Consider the following 20,030-nt stretch of genomic DNA (forward strand, 5'->3'; position numbering starts at 1 on the left):
ACTCTGCCCGCTCCGCGCCACTAAGATCGCAATGTTTCGAGCAAAAAAAAAAAAAAAAAAAAAAAATGGCGGAAACGAGAGTAGCCAATCAAATGTGTCAGCTCAGACGATGCTCTGTTATTTTCTGGCTTCGTGGAGTTCATAGGATGAAGATATGTATGGGCAGATTCTCTATTTTGTGACATCCTTGATCTGTGTACTAAAATAGCTCAATCCGCTGAATACTTTTTGCTGCAGGGAACTCCAATTCTTGCATTCTTCATATACTGTGAAGATTCTCCTTGCAGTCGAATCAATAAGTAATGTGTGCGTCATTATTAGGATTTGGTTGGATGATTTGAGATTACTGTTCCTTTTAGGAGCGACGGTATGTATGACACGTGGACTAAAGTTTAACGTGGAATACAAACCACATGTGCGCCCATCGGGAACCAAACAACTGTTATGAGAATCTGTGTCACTTTAGGAGCATGTATATGGTCGTTCCTCACATCAAAGTAAGAAAAAAGTTTCTATGGACCTGTGCTCACAAGTGGATAGTTCCGGAGTTTAGGGTGCCGAAAACATGACACAATGAATTTTAGAAGTTTCACAGCTCCACTACTATGGGACTTATCGTAGTCGGCTCAAGACATCACTGAGGAACGGGTATGTGAACTATCCAAATATCCATGTTTAAGAATGCTCCATTAGTTGCACACCAATTTTTAGAGAGGTAGGTGGAGAGTGATCAAGTATTCCCAAACAGCCTCTCTAAAAATGATTGTGCAGTATCGGAAGTTCTAAAAGATGGATATTTGGATAGTTCACATACTATAGTTCCTCAATGATGTCTTGATCCGACTACGATCTGTTCTATAGTAGTGGAACTATGGACGTTTAAAGTTAATTTTTTCACGTTTTTGGCACACTGTAACTACGAAATTATACACTTCCGATCACAGGTCCATATGGACTTTTTTCCCCCTTATTTTGGTGTAAGAAATCTATTCCCAAAATATTATGACAAACTTTTGTAACATCCTATATATATATATATATATATATATATATATATATATATATATATATATATATATATATATATATATATATATATATATATATATATATATATATATAAACACCTGAAATTATATGAACTTGGAAGCTTGACGAGATACTGTGTGTACGCTACAGGCAGATACGGTGGGTCAGTGGTGGAGTGCTTTTCTCTGGCGTATAGGGTCCTGGTTCAATACCAGGCCAAGGAAGTTGATAGTCGACATCATTTCCGTGAGTTTTCACGGGATATTACCGTCTCCACCCCCATTCTCATTCCACCAATTCTTCCATTATCATTCACTTGCTCTAATTAATTTGCCTACGCCACTGATGACGAAGATAACATTAACATAATAAAGATATCACTCATAGATAAATACATATATATAAATGATGAAAATTTGAATAATAAAGAGATTGTAACGATATGCGTTTTTAAAAATTCATTTTCATTATCGCAAGGCTTGGGATAGGTGGTCACTTTTTTTTAACAGGACTGTACACGTTGCATTTCACTATACCTAAAATTCTAAGTTTGTCAAGTAATTTGGGTATTACTAAATAAAATTTAAGTTCAGGTAAGCGAGAAATATTCAAATTATTTCAAGCCCAGAATATAGAAATCCAAGTTATGGAGGTTTCTGAAAAAAAAAAAAAAAAAAAAAAACTAATTTAATCTGAAAGCTAAATGAAAATATTGTACACTTAAACTTGTATTTATTTATTTATTTATTGACAATAATGAATTGGTAAGGTACAAACGAAGTGCCTTAGAAGACATTTATTTCATGAGACTACGTTTCTCGAACTCATTTCAGTGTTTTTTTTTAAATGAAATCTACACATCTTAGATGAGCGTACTTCATCGATTTCCACTTAAGATTAAAGACTTGTCTTTTTGAGCGTATCTTACTGGCGTATCTCAAATAACACACTAAACTTCGAATTGTTTATTTGTTCAGGGTTCCTGACGACTTTCACGATTTGCAGATGGCGCTGACCTCGCATTAGCTCTCAGGAAAGGTCGCAAAAGCTGCATCAATGGGTTTGTTCTGAAAGAAAGAAACACATATTTTTAGATACCACTTGTAAGAATATACGTTGCATATTCTATTCATTGAATTCGTAAGAATATTCTAAGCATAAACTTGAGATTAACTTTCAGAATGAATATTATAACATTTATTTTGCCCTAAGTTTGTTATAATTTCTGGAACTAGGGTGGTTGTGCCAGTCTTCGACCACCCCCTAGTTGCCGACCACTTTTCACTTTAAAGCCATACATTAGGCTTATTTTCCGATAAAAAAGCATGCTTTTCCGTTGTAATTGAATTGCAGTTTATACTGAACCAATCACAAAGATACTGTCAAAATATATTGCACATGCATTCGGTAATAGCCAATCAAATGTATGCCTACGGAAGACGCACTGAGTTTTCGACAACTTTAATCTGTTGCAAATGGGAACGACAGCGCCCCGTTTTTCATGCTTTTCCATAGTTTTATCTCACCAGGTAAGAAATGCACATATTATTCTGTTACATGGAACTGTAAAGCACATTTTAGTAATTAAATTTTAGTGACAACTGTCAGGTATGAAGAATAAATCAATAAAATGTAGTGGGCGGACAATGACTTATGAAATATTCTTTGTTAACTAGTGTTCGAACAGAGGGTGGTCGAGCACTGAAAAATTGTGGAAATGTCAATAACGACTAACTTTCGATTCATCTACATGAAATGGGCACCTAGTTACAAATTCTGAAGTTATAATGGAATACGAAAATATTTACTAGTGTTCGACCACTACTTTTCGTAATACATTTGTACTGGTCGAAGATTAGCTGTTTCTTTCTCAGTGTCCGACCATGCTTTGCGTTTGTATTTTCTCGCAGAATTTCTTGATTCAAACACTAATTCAGTGATCAATTTACATTTGTATAATCATCTGCTGAGTCTTACCGTTAATACATGAATGTTCACCGAATGGCCGTGGCTCAGTGGTAATGGTGGAGGCAATCCAGTGAGGGTTCGAATCCCTCTCAACAGCAAGGGTATTTTTAATTGTCCTCGATATTTCTGTGTTCGTGTCCCTGTCAGGATTGGATTACCTCCAATTGGCTCGAGGAGCATTCAGGCTTAATGTCTCGACTGAGACAAACTTTGAAAAAAATAGTAAAGTATTGGCTTAGCATTCGGAAGGCCATCGGTTCGATCTCAGCGATCGACTATCTTGACTGAGTTCTTTCGGGTTTTTCCTCAGTCACACCAGGCAAATGCTGGGATGGTATCTCCAAAAGAGGCCCTGGCCGTCTAACTTCCAACATCCTCTCCCCCACCCTATCCCAGTCGGAACCGTAGATGCCTAAAGGCTATAAAATAAATTCAAATTCAAGTAACTGAATATTCATGTTGTTTCCCAACATTCTCATGGAAAATTAACGGCACTGTTAGGGTATGACATTTAATTTGAATAATAAATTTATTATATTTGGTCTAATTCGTTTATAACTGAACTATACTATTCTCGTTTCGTCGTGGAACGCATTAAAATATTGTTAGCAGAATATCTACTATCAGCTTACGTCTGGAATACATCTGTTTTCCCTGCATGTCCTTAAGAATTTTTGTTCCTTTCAGAGATAATGAGTGAGTAGGCCTAAGCTTAAACTGCCAGCTTATTCAAATGAGGATCTACAAAAAACTCTGGAGGCTTGTCACCAAAAAAAAAAAAAAAAAAAAAAAAAACGCTTCATACAAAAGGCATAAGTAATCTATGGAATTCTTCGGGTAACGCTAATATCATGGTCACCATGGTCTCAAAGTCCCAAAAAGTCAAAAATAGATCCAGAACCATACCTAACACAGAAAGAGGGCTTTCTACAGAAGAAATACGATCATCTGAAGTGTTAAAAATTGTCGATCCAGAAAACGCAAAACGCCGTTCAAAGACAATTAAGCTGGTGAAACCTGCTACTACACTTACTTGAGGAGACACCCACTAATCGTGTTCCTAAACTTTGAACAAGGCGCGATAAGGAATCATTCGCTTGTGGTTTTAGAACCTTGAGAAATACTTGAAACAAACGAGACAATCTGATATTCTAAATGATTCTGAGCGAATATTTAATGCTGATGAATCCAGCTTTCAACTGTGTCACAAATCAGGAAAGGCGTTGGGGTCCAAAGCGTGGAAAAATATGTACGAGGTGAAGGGCAACGAGAAAGAAACATTAACACTGCTTTGCACTTTTCCCGCAGCAGGAGAAATTGTATCCCCGATGATGATATACCTGTATGTAAGAGATCTTTCAAAGGACGTCATCAGTGGAGTTTCTTCAGAGATTTTCATAGGCAGGTCAGGTCAGATAGCGGCTGGATGCGAAGTGAAACACTACGAATGGATAGCAAACGGCTTTCTAAAATGGGTGAATGATCCCTCTATTAAGAAACCAGTCCTTCTGCTAATCGACGGCTACAAGACTCACTTGGCAATGGAAGTTACCGAATTTTGTTCCAGCCATGCTACAGTACTCTACTGCCTTCCACCAAACAGCACACATATTCTTCAATTCTGCGACGTATCAGTGTTCAAATCGTTTTCGAGAGTCCTACATGGAAACTGAATAAAATGTTACACGTGTTATTTCTGCACCACTAATTAAAAGAGTGATATACAAGGTAGCAACACAATTAGTAATTAAAAACGAATTTAGAAGATAGGGTTTATACCCCTTCAACCCAGAGAAGACGAAGCATGTTTGGTGCTGCATTCCACTGAACCTTAAATGAATTTGATGGTCCCTTTGACAAAACCATCACAAAATTACTTAATCTCAGCGACTATTGTGCGAAACTGCGAAGTGATACCTGAAAAATTAATGATGTAACATCTACAGATGCTATTATTAGTTTGGTAAAGTTATGCTTTAGCCTTCGTACTGTAATTAAAAAGCACATTAACTGAGTAGTGGTCGATGACTAAACAGTAGGCGGTCGAACATTAACGAAAAATGGTCGAACACTAAAAGAAATCAGTTACTGGTGTTTCTCCGACTAATATTACATAAATGGTGTAACTTATCTCAGTTTTGGATAAAGTATAGATAAAATATAGTTTTAGGAACACATGTGAGCTACTTGCATCCTTCTAAGTTGTTCCATTGAGTGAAAAACGATTAAGGATGATAAGAAAATGAGGTAGGTGGTCGAGGACTGGCACATTTACCCTAATTAAAACGTAGTTTACTCATTAAATGTTCAATAATAGATAAAATATATTTAAACTTATGATTTTTCCAAATATGTTTTGCATCTACCTTTTTATTTTTCATAAAATTCCTTCTTTATAATTGAGAATACATTCACTATTAATGGGTTCTTTACCTATTAGTCTATATATCAGAACTGTCTAGAAAAACATGATTATACATGTCTGGCCATAAAACTTAGCAAGTTAAGTGTTCAGGTCTGGCCATAAAGAAAAATAATATCATACGATACGGACTGTTGTCCATATCAACATATAGCCTACATATTTATAAATATCATTACAATATGGTATCTCAATTTCACTTAAATGTAAAAAGAACGTTCTATATTAATAAAATTAATGTTACTTTCCCTTGCTATATACAACTCAAAATTAAAATTAAATAAAATCCAAACATCAAGAAAAGGAAGGAAGGTTCTTCTTCTGTTTTTCCCACGCGTTTTGCGTTCCTTTGGCCAGTGGCGCATCTAGCCCGTGGCCAGGGAGGCTTAGGCCCGACAGTTTTTTGAGTGACAAAAAAACTTGAAGTTATTATTTATAGGGGAAGGCGTTGTACCTTTGAAACAATGTACCTTTGAACACCTTTGCTTTTCTCGAATTCAGAGCTATCTAGGTGCAGTGATTAAAATTCATTTGAAAGATTAAATGAAAAAAAGCACTACAAACGCGTTTGGCTGTTGTTTACTGAGTGTTGTGTCGAGTAATGCTCCTTTTAATTTTTTCACCCCCAAAACGAAGATTTTTTGTAGTTACCTTTTGAGTTTTGTGCTCTTCGGTTTTCAAAACTTGTGATATTTATTTGTACAAACTTGGGGTAGAATCATTGGTGAATACAGTAATATTTTTAGTTTTAACTTCTGTTCAATATTTAAGCTAGTGGAGAACTTTTTTTCGTGATAGTGACCCTCTTGTACCTATGAACATTAATGCATCGTGTACCTTTGAACGATAAATAATACTGTTTAAAGCTACACAATGCAAGTAGTTAAAACAATTGATATACCGTATTTTATATAGGTTAGGTTAGGATATAAAGTTATTAATTATAATTTTAATTAGTTTCTATATATTCGCTTATTATATAACATAATGTTAAGAGTTGGATATGCTCAACTTTATTGTTCACAAGTTTTTGTTAGAACTTCTCTGCAATTTTTAATTTAATTGATAAAATTTTAATTCTGGGGAGCTTTTTATAGATAAACATTTTATTGCAATTTATAACTGTTAATATTTGTGGTTTCTTTTTATATTATTGCCGCAGAAACATTGTAATTATCACTGTTCAAACGTACAAGAGGGTCTGTTCAAAGGTACACAACCATAATGTATCTGTAAACAAAACGGATTTGTTCTTATTTTATCTTATAAAAGCTATTGCAATTATGTAACACGTTTAAAAATCATCCTATCTGATAGCAAAAAGATGACACTTCATATGTACGACAAAAATTGGGGGAAAAGTGCTGAATATTAGCATCAAAATTTCGAAGACTCTAAAGGTGTTCACAGGTACAACGCATTCCCCTACATATTTTTGAAGGTTTATAGTAAGCGTTACCTTTTATTCTTTATTGAACGCTTCTAGGATAACGTTAATAGTGACGAGTTGTATATTTATATTCAACACATGTTTTCTGCAACAATTTTTAACTTAAATGTTAATTATTGTTATTATTTATTTATTTTGCCATATAAAGGGCAATGTCTTGTGACTAAACTGTTTATCTACCTACCTGTAAATGCCTACATATTATTCATTGCTAATTCGTACTTCACGACTAACTGTAACTAGTGAAAGGAATGACTCGTTTTTTTCATTCCTAGTTCCTGCCTGAATGGATTTTAAATTAATATGATTTGCATAAACTCATTATACAGGGTGCTTCAAAACAACACCGACAACGTTTGGGAGGTGATTCCTGACACCAAGATAAGAGGAAAAGTATAGGCCAACCATGGTACATAAATGCTTCCTTGGGGCCGCGGTGGCTCAGTGGTAGAGCGTTCACCTCTGGTGCTTGGGGTCCCGGGTTCGATCCCAGCCCCCGCCAAGTGAACTTTGTAGTGGACAAACACCGTGTGCGTGGCTTTTCTCTGGGTTCTCCCGTTTCCTTCCATTTTCTTCATTCCACCATTTCGTTCATTACTCATCATCACCGTCTCCTTTAGCCTAACTGAAACAACTGTGGGACGTAAAACTCAAAGATTTCAATGCATTTTCAAATGCTTCCTTTCGAAGTTATAGGCTGCCAAAAAGTGAAAAAATGAACTTTAAAGATCCATAGCTCGAAAACTATGGGACCTACCGTAGTCGGGTCAAGACTTGACTTAGAAACTAGCAGAGGAAGGTTACCAAAGAGCACGCACTTAATATTCATTTTCAAATAGCTCCGAAAGTAATGAAGCAAAAATTATATAAATTGTACAAAATTTTAATTGAAGTTTAGGCTACATTGTAAGAAATAGAAAAGTTTACTACTAGATGTAGAAATGGAGATATACGTTAAAAAGTTAAAAAACTCAAATGCGTACTCTTAAGGACTAGTGTCCCAAAGAGTGCGTTTTGCGGTCCCTAAGAGGGCGCACTCAACACCTATCATACTTGAAACCTAAACCCCTTCGTAAACTTTAATTTACCCTAAGGTTTGCTTCCAATTGTTCGTATACAGGCGATTCTAAACTATTTTGCTTTTGCTTCCAACAATTTCTTGATTACACGTTCATTTGGTTTTAAAATGAACGTACAGAAATTTAAAACATTAAAGAAAATCTTCGTTTAGTTTCACCCACAAATTGATTTTTATCAGTAAAAATAATGATGAATTTTTTATTCTTACAAGTAAACCTTACGTTTGGGTGAATCGAGTTGCTGACTGAGACACATATGAGAAAGTAGTACTAAATGTGGTCAGTATTTCTGTGGAATTGTAGGTGCGAAGCGTGCAGGGGTTTAGGAGATACAGCTACCAGAACATCACATGGAAGTACAGAATAGTCTTCATACAGTTGGAGGTAAAAGCTCTGTAAGACCTCTTGTAACGACAAAAGGTGAATAACAAATATGTGGGTACATATTAGGACTAGGGAGAAGTCATATAGTAAGGGTATACCTGACGGCGGCCACCTTGAAATCCGCCATTTTGAATTAAGGTTAAGTTTCTAAAATAGGAATAGGGTCATGTGATACATGATTTAAGGCGCAAATTTAATCAGAAGAACAATGGTGACGTTAATTTTGATTTACGCGCAATTGGTAAAAAGTTACAGGGAAATTAAATATTGTTGCAGCATATGTATTAGTCCTTTACCCCACCTTGTAAATTTTGTGTTAGTGATAATAATTAAATAAAAGCAGGTGGATAAATATTAGGTCTATGGTAAGAGTTGCCTTGATGGCGGCCATGTTCAAATCCGCCATTTTGAATCAGACAAAAGTTTTAAACAAAATTCATAACAGTGACACCTTATTAATAGCAAATTTTACCATAAATCCAACGGTATAACCATTTTTGCTTTATCATTAACCAGCATTTGTTACGCCACCATTGTATTTCTGATTAACTTCTAGCCCAAGTCATCTATTGCATTACTCTATTCCCATTTAATTTTGTGCTGGTTAATGATGAAGCAAAAATGATTATACCGTTGGATTATGGTAAAATTTGCTATTAATAAGGTGTCACTGTTATGAGTTTTGTTTAAAACTTTTGTCTGATTCAAAATGGCGGATTTGAACATGGCCGCCATCAAGGCAACTCTTACCATAGACCTAATATTTGTTATTCACCTTTCGTCGTTACAAGAGGTCTTACAGAGATTTTACCTCCAAATGTATGAAGACTATTCTGTACTTCCATGTGATGTTCTAGTAGCTGTATCTCCTAAACCCCTGGAGCTTCGCACCTACAACTTCACTGAAATACTGACCACATTTAGTACTACTTTCTCATATGTGTCTCAGTCAGCAACTCAATTCACCCAAACGTAAGGTTTACTTGTTAGTTCGTGGTTTCATTACATTATTCCACCAACTGGAAAAAAATCCTGAACAACACCTTTAGTTCGCGATTTCATTATAATCATAATCGAAGCCATATTTCACTCAGCATCTCCCTCCAGACCACTTCCAGAATCTTTATTTTGATCATTTCCTCACTTCTTAGGACGACATCATCATACCATGAAAGGCAATGGCAAACTACCATGGACCAAAGGCCTACCTTCGGGCAGAACACCACATCATCATTGTAATTTAAGAAATTTTGTAAATTTAAAATACTTCTTATATAATTATGATTTACAGTTGGTCCTTGAATCGAAGACAAACAATTACAAATAATTCTACAATCCGTTCAAACATCATATTACACTCCGAGAGTAACTGATGAGAATAACCACAGTCTGTAATATGAATGTCGCTACCCACACACACTATTAAAGAAATTCTCCCAAAGAGTACGTGCGCGTTCTTTGGTAAGTCACTAACGCGCACTCTTTGGGAAACAGCAGTCAACTCGAGTAAAATTCATCCATGTGGCTACACATACAAGACCCCCGAAACAAAGCCATGGTAAACAATTCTATCTGCATTCATGTTTCCTATCATGCAACAAGGGTACTGTAGTTAGCTGCTATATCAGAATAATTTCTTAACTAAGAGTATTAAAATATTACATCAAGAATTCAAAAAAGTTATTTTTAGCTGTATTTTCTGTTTGCAGCGAACCGCTAACTTCCCTTTTCTTCGTATCAACTCTCACACAAAGACGCATCAAACAGCGTAGCAATAACAATTCTGTGTGGTACCACTTCAGCGTAATTGGCATTGCGCGCTCTTAGGGCGTGCGTGCTCTTTGGTAACCCTCCTCTATGTTAGTTCGTATGGAAACTAGTATGTTACATAATAGTTCCTAAGCGAAGTCCTGATCCGACTACGGTAGGTCCCATAGTTCTAGAGCTATGGACCTTTAAAGTCCATTTTTTCCATGTTTTCGGGAGCCTATATCTTTGAAAGGAAGCATTTGTGCACCAAGATTGGTCTATACTTTTCGGGTTATCTTGGTCTCAGGAATCACCTCACAAACGTTGTCTGTGTTGTTTTAAAACACCCTATATACATATAATCTAGGTTCTGGCTCCTACCCTCTCCCGTTTTTACCTTCTAGATCCATCACTGCCTTAGGCAGCGATTTTTTTTTCTTTTTGTTTGTCTTAGATCATATGTGATTTTTTTTATATGTAAAGTACAAGAAGATCAATAGTAAATCGATTACCACTGGTGCGAGGAAGACCCTTCCTAGGTCACGAGATTTTCTGGTAGGTAAATCGTGCCAAGTACGTAGCCAATGGGGGGCCCGGATCCCCCCGCCCCTTCAAGACCAGAAATGAAAAAAAAATAAGGAAGGATGATACAAAATGAAATGAGAAAAAAGAAGGTTCAGCGTTAAAAATAAACTACAGGAAGCTTTTGGTTACTCTTTCTTGTGAGGAGATTTGTATTACTTGCAATACATGGGTGGCGAGGTGAGCGAGATATCTTGTAAGACTCAAGGAATTTAAAATTTCTAGAAAAGTTACTAAATTCTCAGAATTTCTGCTACTAGTCAAGGAGATTTCAAGCTTCCGAAAGCGTTGTGCCGTTGTGTAACAGCGTAGACACTTTTTCTATCATAAGTTTCAGTATCAAACAAGTTATTTCAAAAACAATCTTCTACTGCTCCTTTAACCTGTCATTTGGAAGAGACAGTAGTTGACGGAATAATAAAAACAGAAATTTATGTGGAAGGAAAGTTCTGTTAACATTTGATTCAACAGAGAAAGGAATGCAGATATTGTAAAATATTTCACAAGACATCATTGAGTATGTACTTTTTATAATTGTGAATATGTACTTTTTATAATAGTCGAGGTCATAATGAAAGGAAAATTGTTATATTTGTATAAACAGAGGAAGGACGTAAATATTCTATAATCTTTTTCAATACGTTTTTTTTATTAGTTTACTCGAGATTTCTTCATAGTTTATTAAAATACAGTAGGAAGTCGAAAATCCGAACTAATTGGGGCCATAGGTAATTCGGATTTTCAAATTATTCGGATTTTCGGAAATGACTAAGAAAATGCCATTTAGGCTTAAATATACTGTACGGTATGCTCTTTTATGGATACAGTGGTTATACAGTACATACAGTAATTACCAGTGGCGTATTTAGGGGGTGGCTTCCGGGCTTAAGCCCCCCCCCGAAATCTTACTTAGTATAGTAAAGTAAATGAAATATCTTGTAAAATTTTCACATTTCCAGGCAAAGCCCCTCCCCGAAAGTTAGCAAAGCCCCTCCCGAAACAAAATCGTAAATACGCCACTGGTAAATACAATACCGTATGTAAAGCTACTTGTTTCTGAAGAACCTGCTCGTACACTAAATTACACTGTTCTTGTAACTCACACTTAAAACTTAACTTGTAAGGGAAAATAAAAATCAAAATATATATATGACAAACAATTACGTACATATGAATAAGCTTTTGTAAAAACACTGACTTCACACAACGCCGACGGACAACCCTATTTTTTTTTTTTTTTTTTTTTTTTTTTTTTTTTATCGCTAACGCTAAAACAAAATGTAAAAAGCTTCTAGGGACTGTGTTCGGATTTTTGATGTTCGGATTATCTACGTCCTACTGTACTTACCAACATATCCTTAATGTATTGTCTTAACAAATCAATATATGTTGATAGTAAAGTAGTTTAGATTGATCGAGCTCCTGGGCCTTCCCGGATATTTTCCTTCTATAATTTGCCTTGCATTAACCATTTTCCCCCTACATTTTTTTAAATTTATTTTCCAAACATACATTTGTCTTCCTCATTTTCCAAAAGCAAGGGATAAACAATCGTTTCTTTGCTCTACTTTTTTAAAAGGGTCAAAATATGTATTATAATCAATCTATTTTATTATTTGCAAAGAAAAAGTCTAAGCCAAAGGCACCGATTTCTCTATAAATTGGGGGGGGGGGAGACATTCAGATGCAGAAGGTATATATGAGAATTTTAAGAGAAATTGCATTCAAATTATGCCAAATATTGTATATTCATATCACGTCCTTGGTCTAACCTTCTGATAATTTCCAAAATGCAATGGCTTTCGTCTAAGAATAAGAAAAGAGCCTAACAAGTTATAAAAACTCAAACATTCCCTAAACAATCTATTACCGAGTGCATTGATTTTGACTGACAGTTAGGTCTACGTGTGAGCATGGTAAGGAAGTATAGACAGGTGTTGCTAAGCTGCGCCGTGAACTCAACATGGCACAAAGAACAAGTTTTGTATTAGTCCGGGTAAGACTGCTACAGAAACTTATCCAATATTGCAACAAGTATATGGGATTACTTGTTTATCCCATGCGCGTGTATTTCCAGGGTACAAGCATTTCAGCGAGGGAAAGGCGCGGATCCACGCGCGGGAGGGGGCTATAGGGGCTATAGCCCCTTGAACGCTCAGATATACACTGGATAAAATGCGCTTCAATCGTGCTTTACACTGGATAAAGCGACAAACTATGGTTTAACCCCCCCCCTCGATCCGCTACTGGCGAGGGACAAGAGTCAATTGAAGACGAGAACATCCAGGTCCAGCAAGGAACACAGGAATTGGTGGAAAAAGTTCGGACACTGGTCACGGAAGACCAAAATGCGACACTGCACATCCTTGCTGAGAAGTTGCTCGTGAACAAAGAAACTGCAAATATTAACCCACGATCTCAACGAAGGGAAGGTCTGTTTCCTTCTGTCCCTAATTCCTTAAAAAATGACCAACAAAGGGACAGGGTTGTTTACTGCAAAGAACTGATTGCTATTGCCAATACGGACCCTAACTTCCTCTTGAATATCATTACTGGGGATGCCACATGGATTTTTCAACATGGTCCGTTCACAAAACGTCAGAGTGCAGAGTAGAAGCTTCCTAACTCTACACACACACACACACATACATACACACACACACACACACACAAAATGCGCCAGTCAAAATCCAAAATCAAGCTTTTGTTCTTCTTTTTTTTTTTTACGATACTAAGGGCATTGTACAGTCCGCAGCAAAAAAAAGCGTTTTTTTTTTTTTTTTTTTTTTTTTTTTTGCTAGGGCAGAAAAATGCTTTGTTCAAAAAATTTACACTACGAGACTAAAGGAGAAAATCTTAAATTTCCAAATAAAAACAGCGGGTTTACACAGGCCTAAAACCAGCCACAGAGGGTTGGAGGGCATGGATGTGTTAGGAGTGCAAGTCATTAGAAATGCTCTTATAAATATCTAAATTATGATTTTATGATAATAATAGCATTTTCTATTGAAGTCTAGATGGCAACGAAAAGTTTAGGGGTCAGGACCCCTCCCTAGCCGCCCTCTGGTTAGGGGCATGTGTTTAGGTAAGTATGATTTCATATCGACGATATTTCTCAAGGATACTATAAATATTTGGATTTATTCGACGTTTCTTCATCATCGACCATCATTCAAAAATGAAATGAAATCTTTAGTTTTACGTCCCATGCTTATGCCGGTTAGGCTAAAGGAGACGGTGATGATGAGAGATGAGTGAAATGGTGGAATGAAGAAAGTGGGAGGAAACGGGAGAACCCTGAGAAAACCCACGACCACGGTATTTGTCCGCCACAAAGTCCACACGGCGAGAGCTGGGATCGAACCAGTGACTTCAACCACCGGAGGTGAACGCTCTACCACTGAGCCACCGCGCCCCCTCATCAATTTTTAGTACCACGAATTAATTATAGTACAAAAATAATGATTAATAACCTTTGGTAGACAGAAAAAAAGGATCACGTGCTAGAAATTTCAATTTCATGCGGTAGATGTCGACCGCAGGAGAATCTTCGCCACAATGTAACGGCAAAATGTGTAACTTCTATTACTTTTGATTAGTAGAAAATAAGATATGGAAAGCAACAGTTACAATGAGCATTATCTGTTAAGATGTTGACAGATTGACTTCATTAATGAACTCTCCAACGTAATTGTTCTTGCTATTGATACATAAAAAAAAAAAAAAAAACAGAATTCAAAAATTCACTTTTGTTCAAGAATTAACGTGTAGAGTAAGTCACCATTACCTATTAAGTTGTTAACAGATTGAGTCCATTAACGAATTCGGCCGAGACAACCGCTCAAACTATTTATTGCAGAAAACAAAATTCAAAAATTCCCTTTTGTTCAAGAGTTATCGTGTAGAGTAACGGACGGACGTTAAATCACCGTTATCCATTAAGTTAACGGATTAAGTTTCATTAATGAATTCGGCCGAGACAACCGCTCAAACTATTTATTGCAGAAAACAAAATTCAAAAATTCGCTTTTGTTCAAGAGTTATCGTGTAGAGTAACGGACGGACGTTAAATCACCGTTATCCATTAAGTTAACGGATTAAGTTTCATTAATGAATTCGGGCGAGACAACCGCTCAAACTATTTATTGCAGAAAACAAAATTCAAAAATTCGCTTTTGTTCAAGAGTTATCGTGTAGAGTAACGGACGGACGTTAAATCACCGTTATCCATTAAGTTTCATTAATGAATTCGGCCGAGACAACCGCTCAAACTATTTATTGCAGAAAACAAAATTCAAAAATTCGCTTTTGTTCAAGAGTTATCGTGTAGAGTAACGGACGGACGTTAAATCACCGTTATCCATTAAGTTAACGGATTAAGTTTCATTAATGAATTCGGCCGAGACAACCGCTCAAACTATTTATTGCAGAAAACAAAATTCAAAAATTCGCTTTTGTTCAAGAGTTATCGTGTAGAGTAACGGACGGACGTTAAATCACCGTTATCCATTAAGTTAACGGATTAAGTTTCATTAATGAATTCGGGCGAGACAACCGCTCAAACTATTTATTGCAGAAAACAAAATTCAAAAATTCGCTTTTGTTCAAGAGTTATCGTGTAGAGTAACGGACGGACGTTAAATCACCGTTATCCATTAAGTTTCATTAATGAATTCGGCCGAGACAACCGCTCAAACTATTTATTGCAGAAAACAAAATTCAAAAATTCGCTTTTGTTCAAGAGTTATCGTGTAGAGTAACGGACGGACGTTAAATCACCGTTATCCATTAAGTTAACGGATTAAGTTTCATTAATGAATTCGGCCGAGACAACCGCTCAAACTATTTATTGCAGAAAACAAAATTCAAAAATTCGCTTTTGTTCAAGAGTTATCGTGTAGAGCAACGGCCGGACGTAAGTCGACGTTATGCATTAAGGTGTTGAGGACCATTAGGAGACGGAAGTCACACTAATGAAAATTAAAAGTTTGTTGCTGGAAACTTAGAAAATAAAAGTTATCTAATATATTAGTTGTTGTAAATTTAGAACAATTACCACTTCTAGAAAGTATTTTTCTTTTAGTACCAAGTGGGAAAAACTGTAACCGGTGTTAATTCCCTCATGAGCCGCCTAAATATCGGTTTCCCAAAGTAATATCAGGTCGTCTAAAAGTATTTAGCATTTTGCGCATGATAACACGCTAGTGTTAAATGCACTGGCTCAAATCCCGGGGGGGATGAGAGGGACATGTCCCCTCCAATCTTGGAACTGGAGGAGACTGTTCCCCCAATAATCCGATTTGAAATGTGTTTTTCGAGGAGAAACCTGATGATTTGTGTCCGATTGCCACAAAGGAAAATGAGATGAAATTGATGACCCCCCCCCCCCAGAATAAGCCTCAAATCTGCCCGAATCCAATGTTGAAGAAATATCTGCTCCCCTGATCCTCCACAGAATTGTTTTTCAGATTAATAAATATTTTGACTATCGCTTTCATAAAATATAGGAACGGTCCTACCCGCCCCGCCCCCAATGTTGAAGACAAATTTGTCCCGCTGGTTAAATGTCAGGGCGTATGAGCCGCAGCGGGCCAAACTTAACGTCATTTGATAGCTGATAGTTCAAGCTGCTAGATGTACAGCTCACAGATGACGAGAAGAACCCTAAAACAGGGGAAGCGGGGAAAGGTCAACGACACAGTCAAGTCCATTTTCGGTTTTTGAGGTGTGATCTATACTTAGATGTCGTCTGCTACTCCGGGTAGTTATCTGTGTGCTATTCCGTGATATCATTTGAAACCCCCGTGCGAAAAGTGGGCGAGACCATACCTACGTCACACTACTTCTGCTAGGGTTCTTCTCGTCATCTGTGAGCTGTACACAAAAAGTGGTGGAATTCTTATAATCAGACGTAAAGTATTGCGCCGTGACGGTGAGTGAACTTTCTTCACAACTATCCTACATTTTACAATTTTATTTCAATAAAGCTGCAAATGATGCGTAGGACGGTAAACTAATTCGTACTGTTTATGGACAAGATATGTTATGAAAGTAAACTGTCAAAATATGCTTTAGTCACTTTTGTTCTGGAAATTTCTAAGATGCTCCTTGCAGTGAACGGCCAATCACAGAAAAAGTGGAACAAAATTCTGACAATAATAGCAAGACCGGTATGTAAGCAATCATGATATTATCAATGACCTAACATCCCTAATCAAACAGTATTAAAATATTTGGAGAAAGTCGACTACAAATATAAATTCGACGTTTGAGTACTACATGATTTGACTCAAGAACGCGAATGTTTCTTTATGTTACGATTAATAAAGAAATACATGTTTAATTCGGAAACCGTTTTGAGAAGACTGATTTACAGGCCAGTGGATATTAAATTGTCATATAAAACTGCCAAAAAACGCACACCTGCGGTACACTCATGTCCAAAATTATTGTCTTATGCCTATAAATATATAGTTGTAGGAATATAATTTGATAACGAATTTTCCCGGCATTTCTTATAATGTTAGTATGTGTATAATTGGCAAAGGCATGTATGTGGCAAATTTCATGTCAAAAGAGCAGTAAATAAGAACAATAAAACGAAAATAAAACTTTCTTCTCCATTTAGCAACAGTTTGTTTTATTTATTCTAATTTTCGTTTTTATAATTCTTTTCCTATGAAATTTGCCACAAATATACACTTCCTGATTACACACATAGCTTCAATGCTAAAAATACCCTGCAAAATCATTATCAAATTATATTCTTACAAGAAGACAGTTATAGATATGCGAGAATCATTTTGGACATGAGTGTACATGGATATAAATGTGAAATTCGAGTGACCTGCTGATGGTTCACCCTACTTCCCGAACAAAACTATGGTGACCCACTCCTGAGTCACGTACCAGTTAACGTATTAATGTAACCACCATATAGCGCGGAGCTGACACCGTCAGTGTATCATTTGTTTCGGTCTCTACAAAACTCCCTGAATAATATTATGTTAGTTTCAAAAGATGTTTGTTAAATATACGTGTCTCATTTTTTTTTTTTTTTTTAACCAGAAAACTGCGGAAGTTCTATTCTGACGGGATTACATTCTTGCCGGGAAAGAGTGGCAAATCGTTCACTTCTGATGTATGGGGTTCTTGGTTCCATCCCAACTCACGTCAAATGAGCTTTGTGGTGAACAAACACCATGTGCATGGGTTTTCTCGGGGTTCTCCCGTTTCTTCCCAGTTTCTTCATTCCAACATTTCATTCATTTCTCATCATCACCGTTTCTTTTAGCCTAGCCGGCATAAACCTGTGATGTAAAACTGAACAATTTCATTTCATTCTTGTCGGAAAAATGACTGAAAATCATTGAACAAAATTGTTTTAAAATATTATTTGATAATAACACTAAATGGACTCTTAATTTTGACCTTTAAATGTCCAATATAACAAATAATAATAATAATAATAATAATAATAATAATAATAATAATAATAATAATAATAATAATAATAATAATAATAATAATAATAAGAAGAAGAAGAAGAAGAAGAAGAAGAAGAAGAAGAAGAAGTACTTGTGACATCCCATAAAACTCGTAATGGAGTATGTTTAGTACAAGGGATCCAGAAACACGTAAAAAACACAAAATTTACAGGAGAAGTGAATGATGCAAGAAGTATTTAGACGTAACATAATGTAACCAAAGCTAACCTAACCTAACATAAACTAACCTAAGCTAACCTGAACTAACTTAAACTAACCTAATATTAGTAGAAATAAGCGAAATTCTTTTTTTGGAAAATTATGCGGGACCCCTACACTAATATAACATAAACTAACCTAACCTATCCTAAACTAACCGAATGTGAACAGAAATTACCAAAATTGTTTTTTTTTTTTTTTTTTTTTTTTTTAGAGAAAAGAGCTGGACCCCTTCTGCTAAACATAGGCCCTCGTAATTACCCATGATGAATGTTAGTTATTTTAATCTACTACCACCCAATCCAATGCGCCGATCCTGGGGGCCCGGGCCCCCCAAAGTTCATATGCCCCCCCGCGCATTGTATTTATGAATGCACAATATTTGGCATAATTTGAATGCAATTTGTCTTAAAATTCTCATATATATCTTCTGCATCTGGATGGGGTCCCCCAAATTTACAGAGAAATCGGCGCCTTTGCTGCCACCAGTTTCAGTTTCATCCCCCCTGAAAAAAAGCAAAGGTCTTCGTACTCTATTAGCTCACCCACTTTATCTTTGAAGCATTTAAGATATTACGAAAAATGCGGGAAATTCAACGCTAACCTAATGTTAACCATATTAACATAATAATAATAATAATAATAATAATAATAATAATAATAATAATAATAATAATAATAATAATAATAATAATAATAATAATAATAATAATAAATACTTACCTCATTCTACTCAAAATTTGTCGACACCTTCCCAGTTGGTCTCGTTTCCATCCACTGCCACAGCCTGTTGTAAAGAGAGGGAATGTTGATGATGATGTTGATGACGACGAACTATCCGAAACTTCTGGTTTTGTCCCCAACAATTCACTTAAAAGTAATTCATTCTCATTTTGAATCGATGCTTCATTGTTATTGTTTTCGTTTTCATTTTCATATTCCGAGAGAAGTTCAGCTCCCATGAGCATCAGCACCTCTGGTGGTGCAAGTATTAAATTGACCCCTTCGAAATTCAGGTTATAATTCTCGGTGCCATTTTGTCGTTGATCGTAATAATCCTCGGCCGGCTCGGAATTGGCAACGGAGATCAAAATGAAACATGACATGGTGATAAAAAACCAGTACAATGATGTTGTTGATGATAATAACTTTCTTTCCATGTTTTTGAAGAATTTTTCAACCACAAAACACAATGTCAGTTCTTCGTTTTCGTAAGCCTAAGTAATATTGAAGTCAAAAACGAAGCAAGGTATGTATCTCTTCCACGAAAATATTGTTGATGGGTGCAGTGTTGCCATGCTTTTTCCAAAAAGAATAAATGATTAAAAAGAAAGAAAGAAAGAACAATTCTTGCTAAACTAGTAGGAAGAGAAGAACGAGGTAAGATTTTTTTATTTTTTTCTTCTTCTTCTTTCAGGAATCGAAGAGAAGATTTCCTGTCCAACTGCAACAACCAATGAGTATGCAGCTCTTGGAAACAACCTTGTGGAGGTCAATTTTCTGGTAGGGCATAGACCTCTGTCAGATTTTACGAAAACAAAAAGAAGCTATAAAGAAGTAGGGACCGGATTGTATAATAAATTCTTACAAAGCAAGAACTCAAAGTTACAAAAGAATGCACTTACCTTACAAGTGCTTCCTCTACAGCAGATATATTTAAG

At 36.1% G+C, this 20,030-nt stretch overlaps 1 protein-coding gene across 1 annotated transcript; it reads right to left on the reverse strand.

Moving 5' to 3' along the window:
- Positions 1-1,755: 1,755 nt before the first annotated feature.
- LOC145693896 (uncharacterized) lies at positions 1,756-19,667 on the reverse strand. Its single transcript, XM_081770063.1, has 2 exons — positions 19,093-19,667; positions 1,756-2,096 (listed from the first exon to the last, which is right to left on the reverse strand). Exons 1-2 carry the CDS (start codon positions 19,527-19,529, stop codon positions 2,003-2,005), a joined length of 531 nt encoding a protein of 176 aa, XP_081626189.1. The 5' UTR covers positions 19,530-19,667; the 3' UTR covers positions 1,756-2,002.
- Positions 19,668-20,030: the final 363 nt, after the last annotated feature.

The sequence above is a fragment of the Thermobia domestica genome, chromosome 9 (assembly GCF_964235325.1).
Source record: "Thermobia domestica chromosome 9, izTheDome1.hap1.1, whole genome shotgun sequence".
NCBI classification, from domain to species: domain Eukaryota; kingdom Metazoa; phylum Arthropoda; class Insecta; order Zygentoma; family Lepismatidae; genus Thermobia; species Thermobia domestica.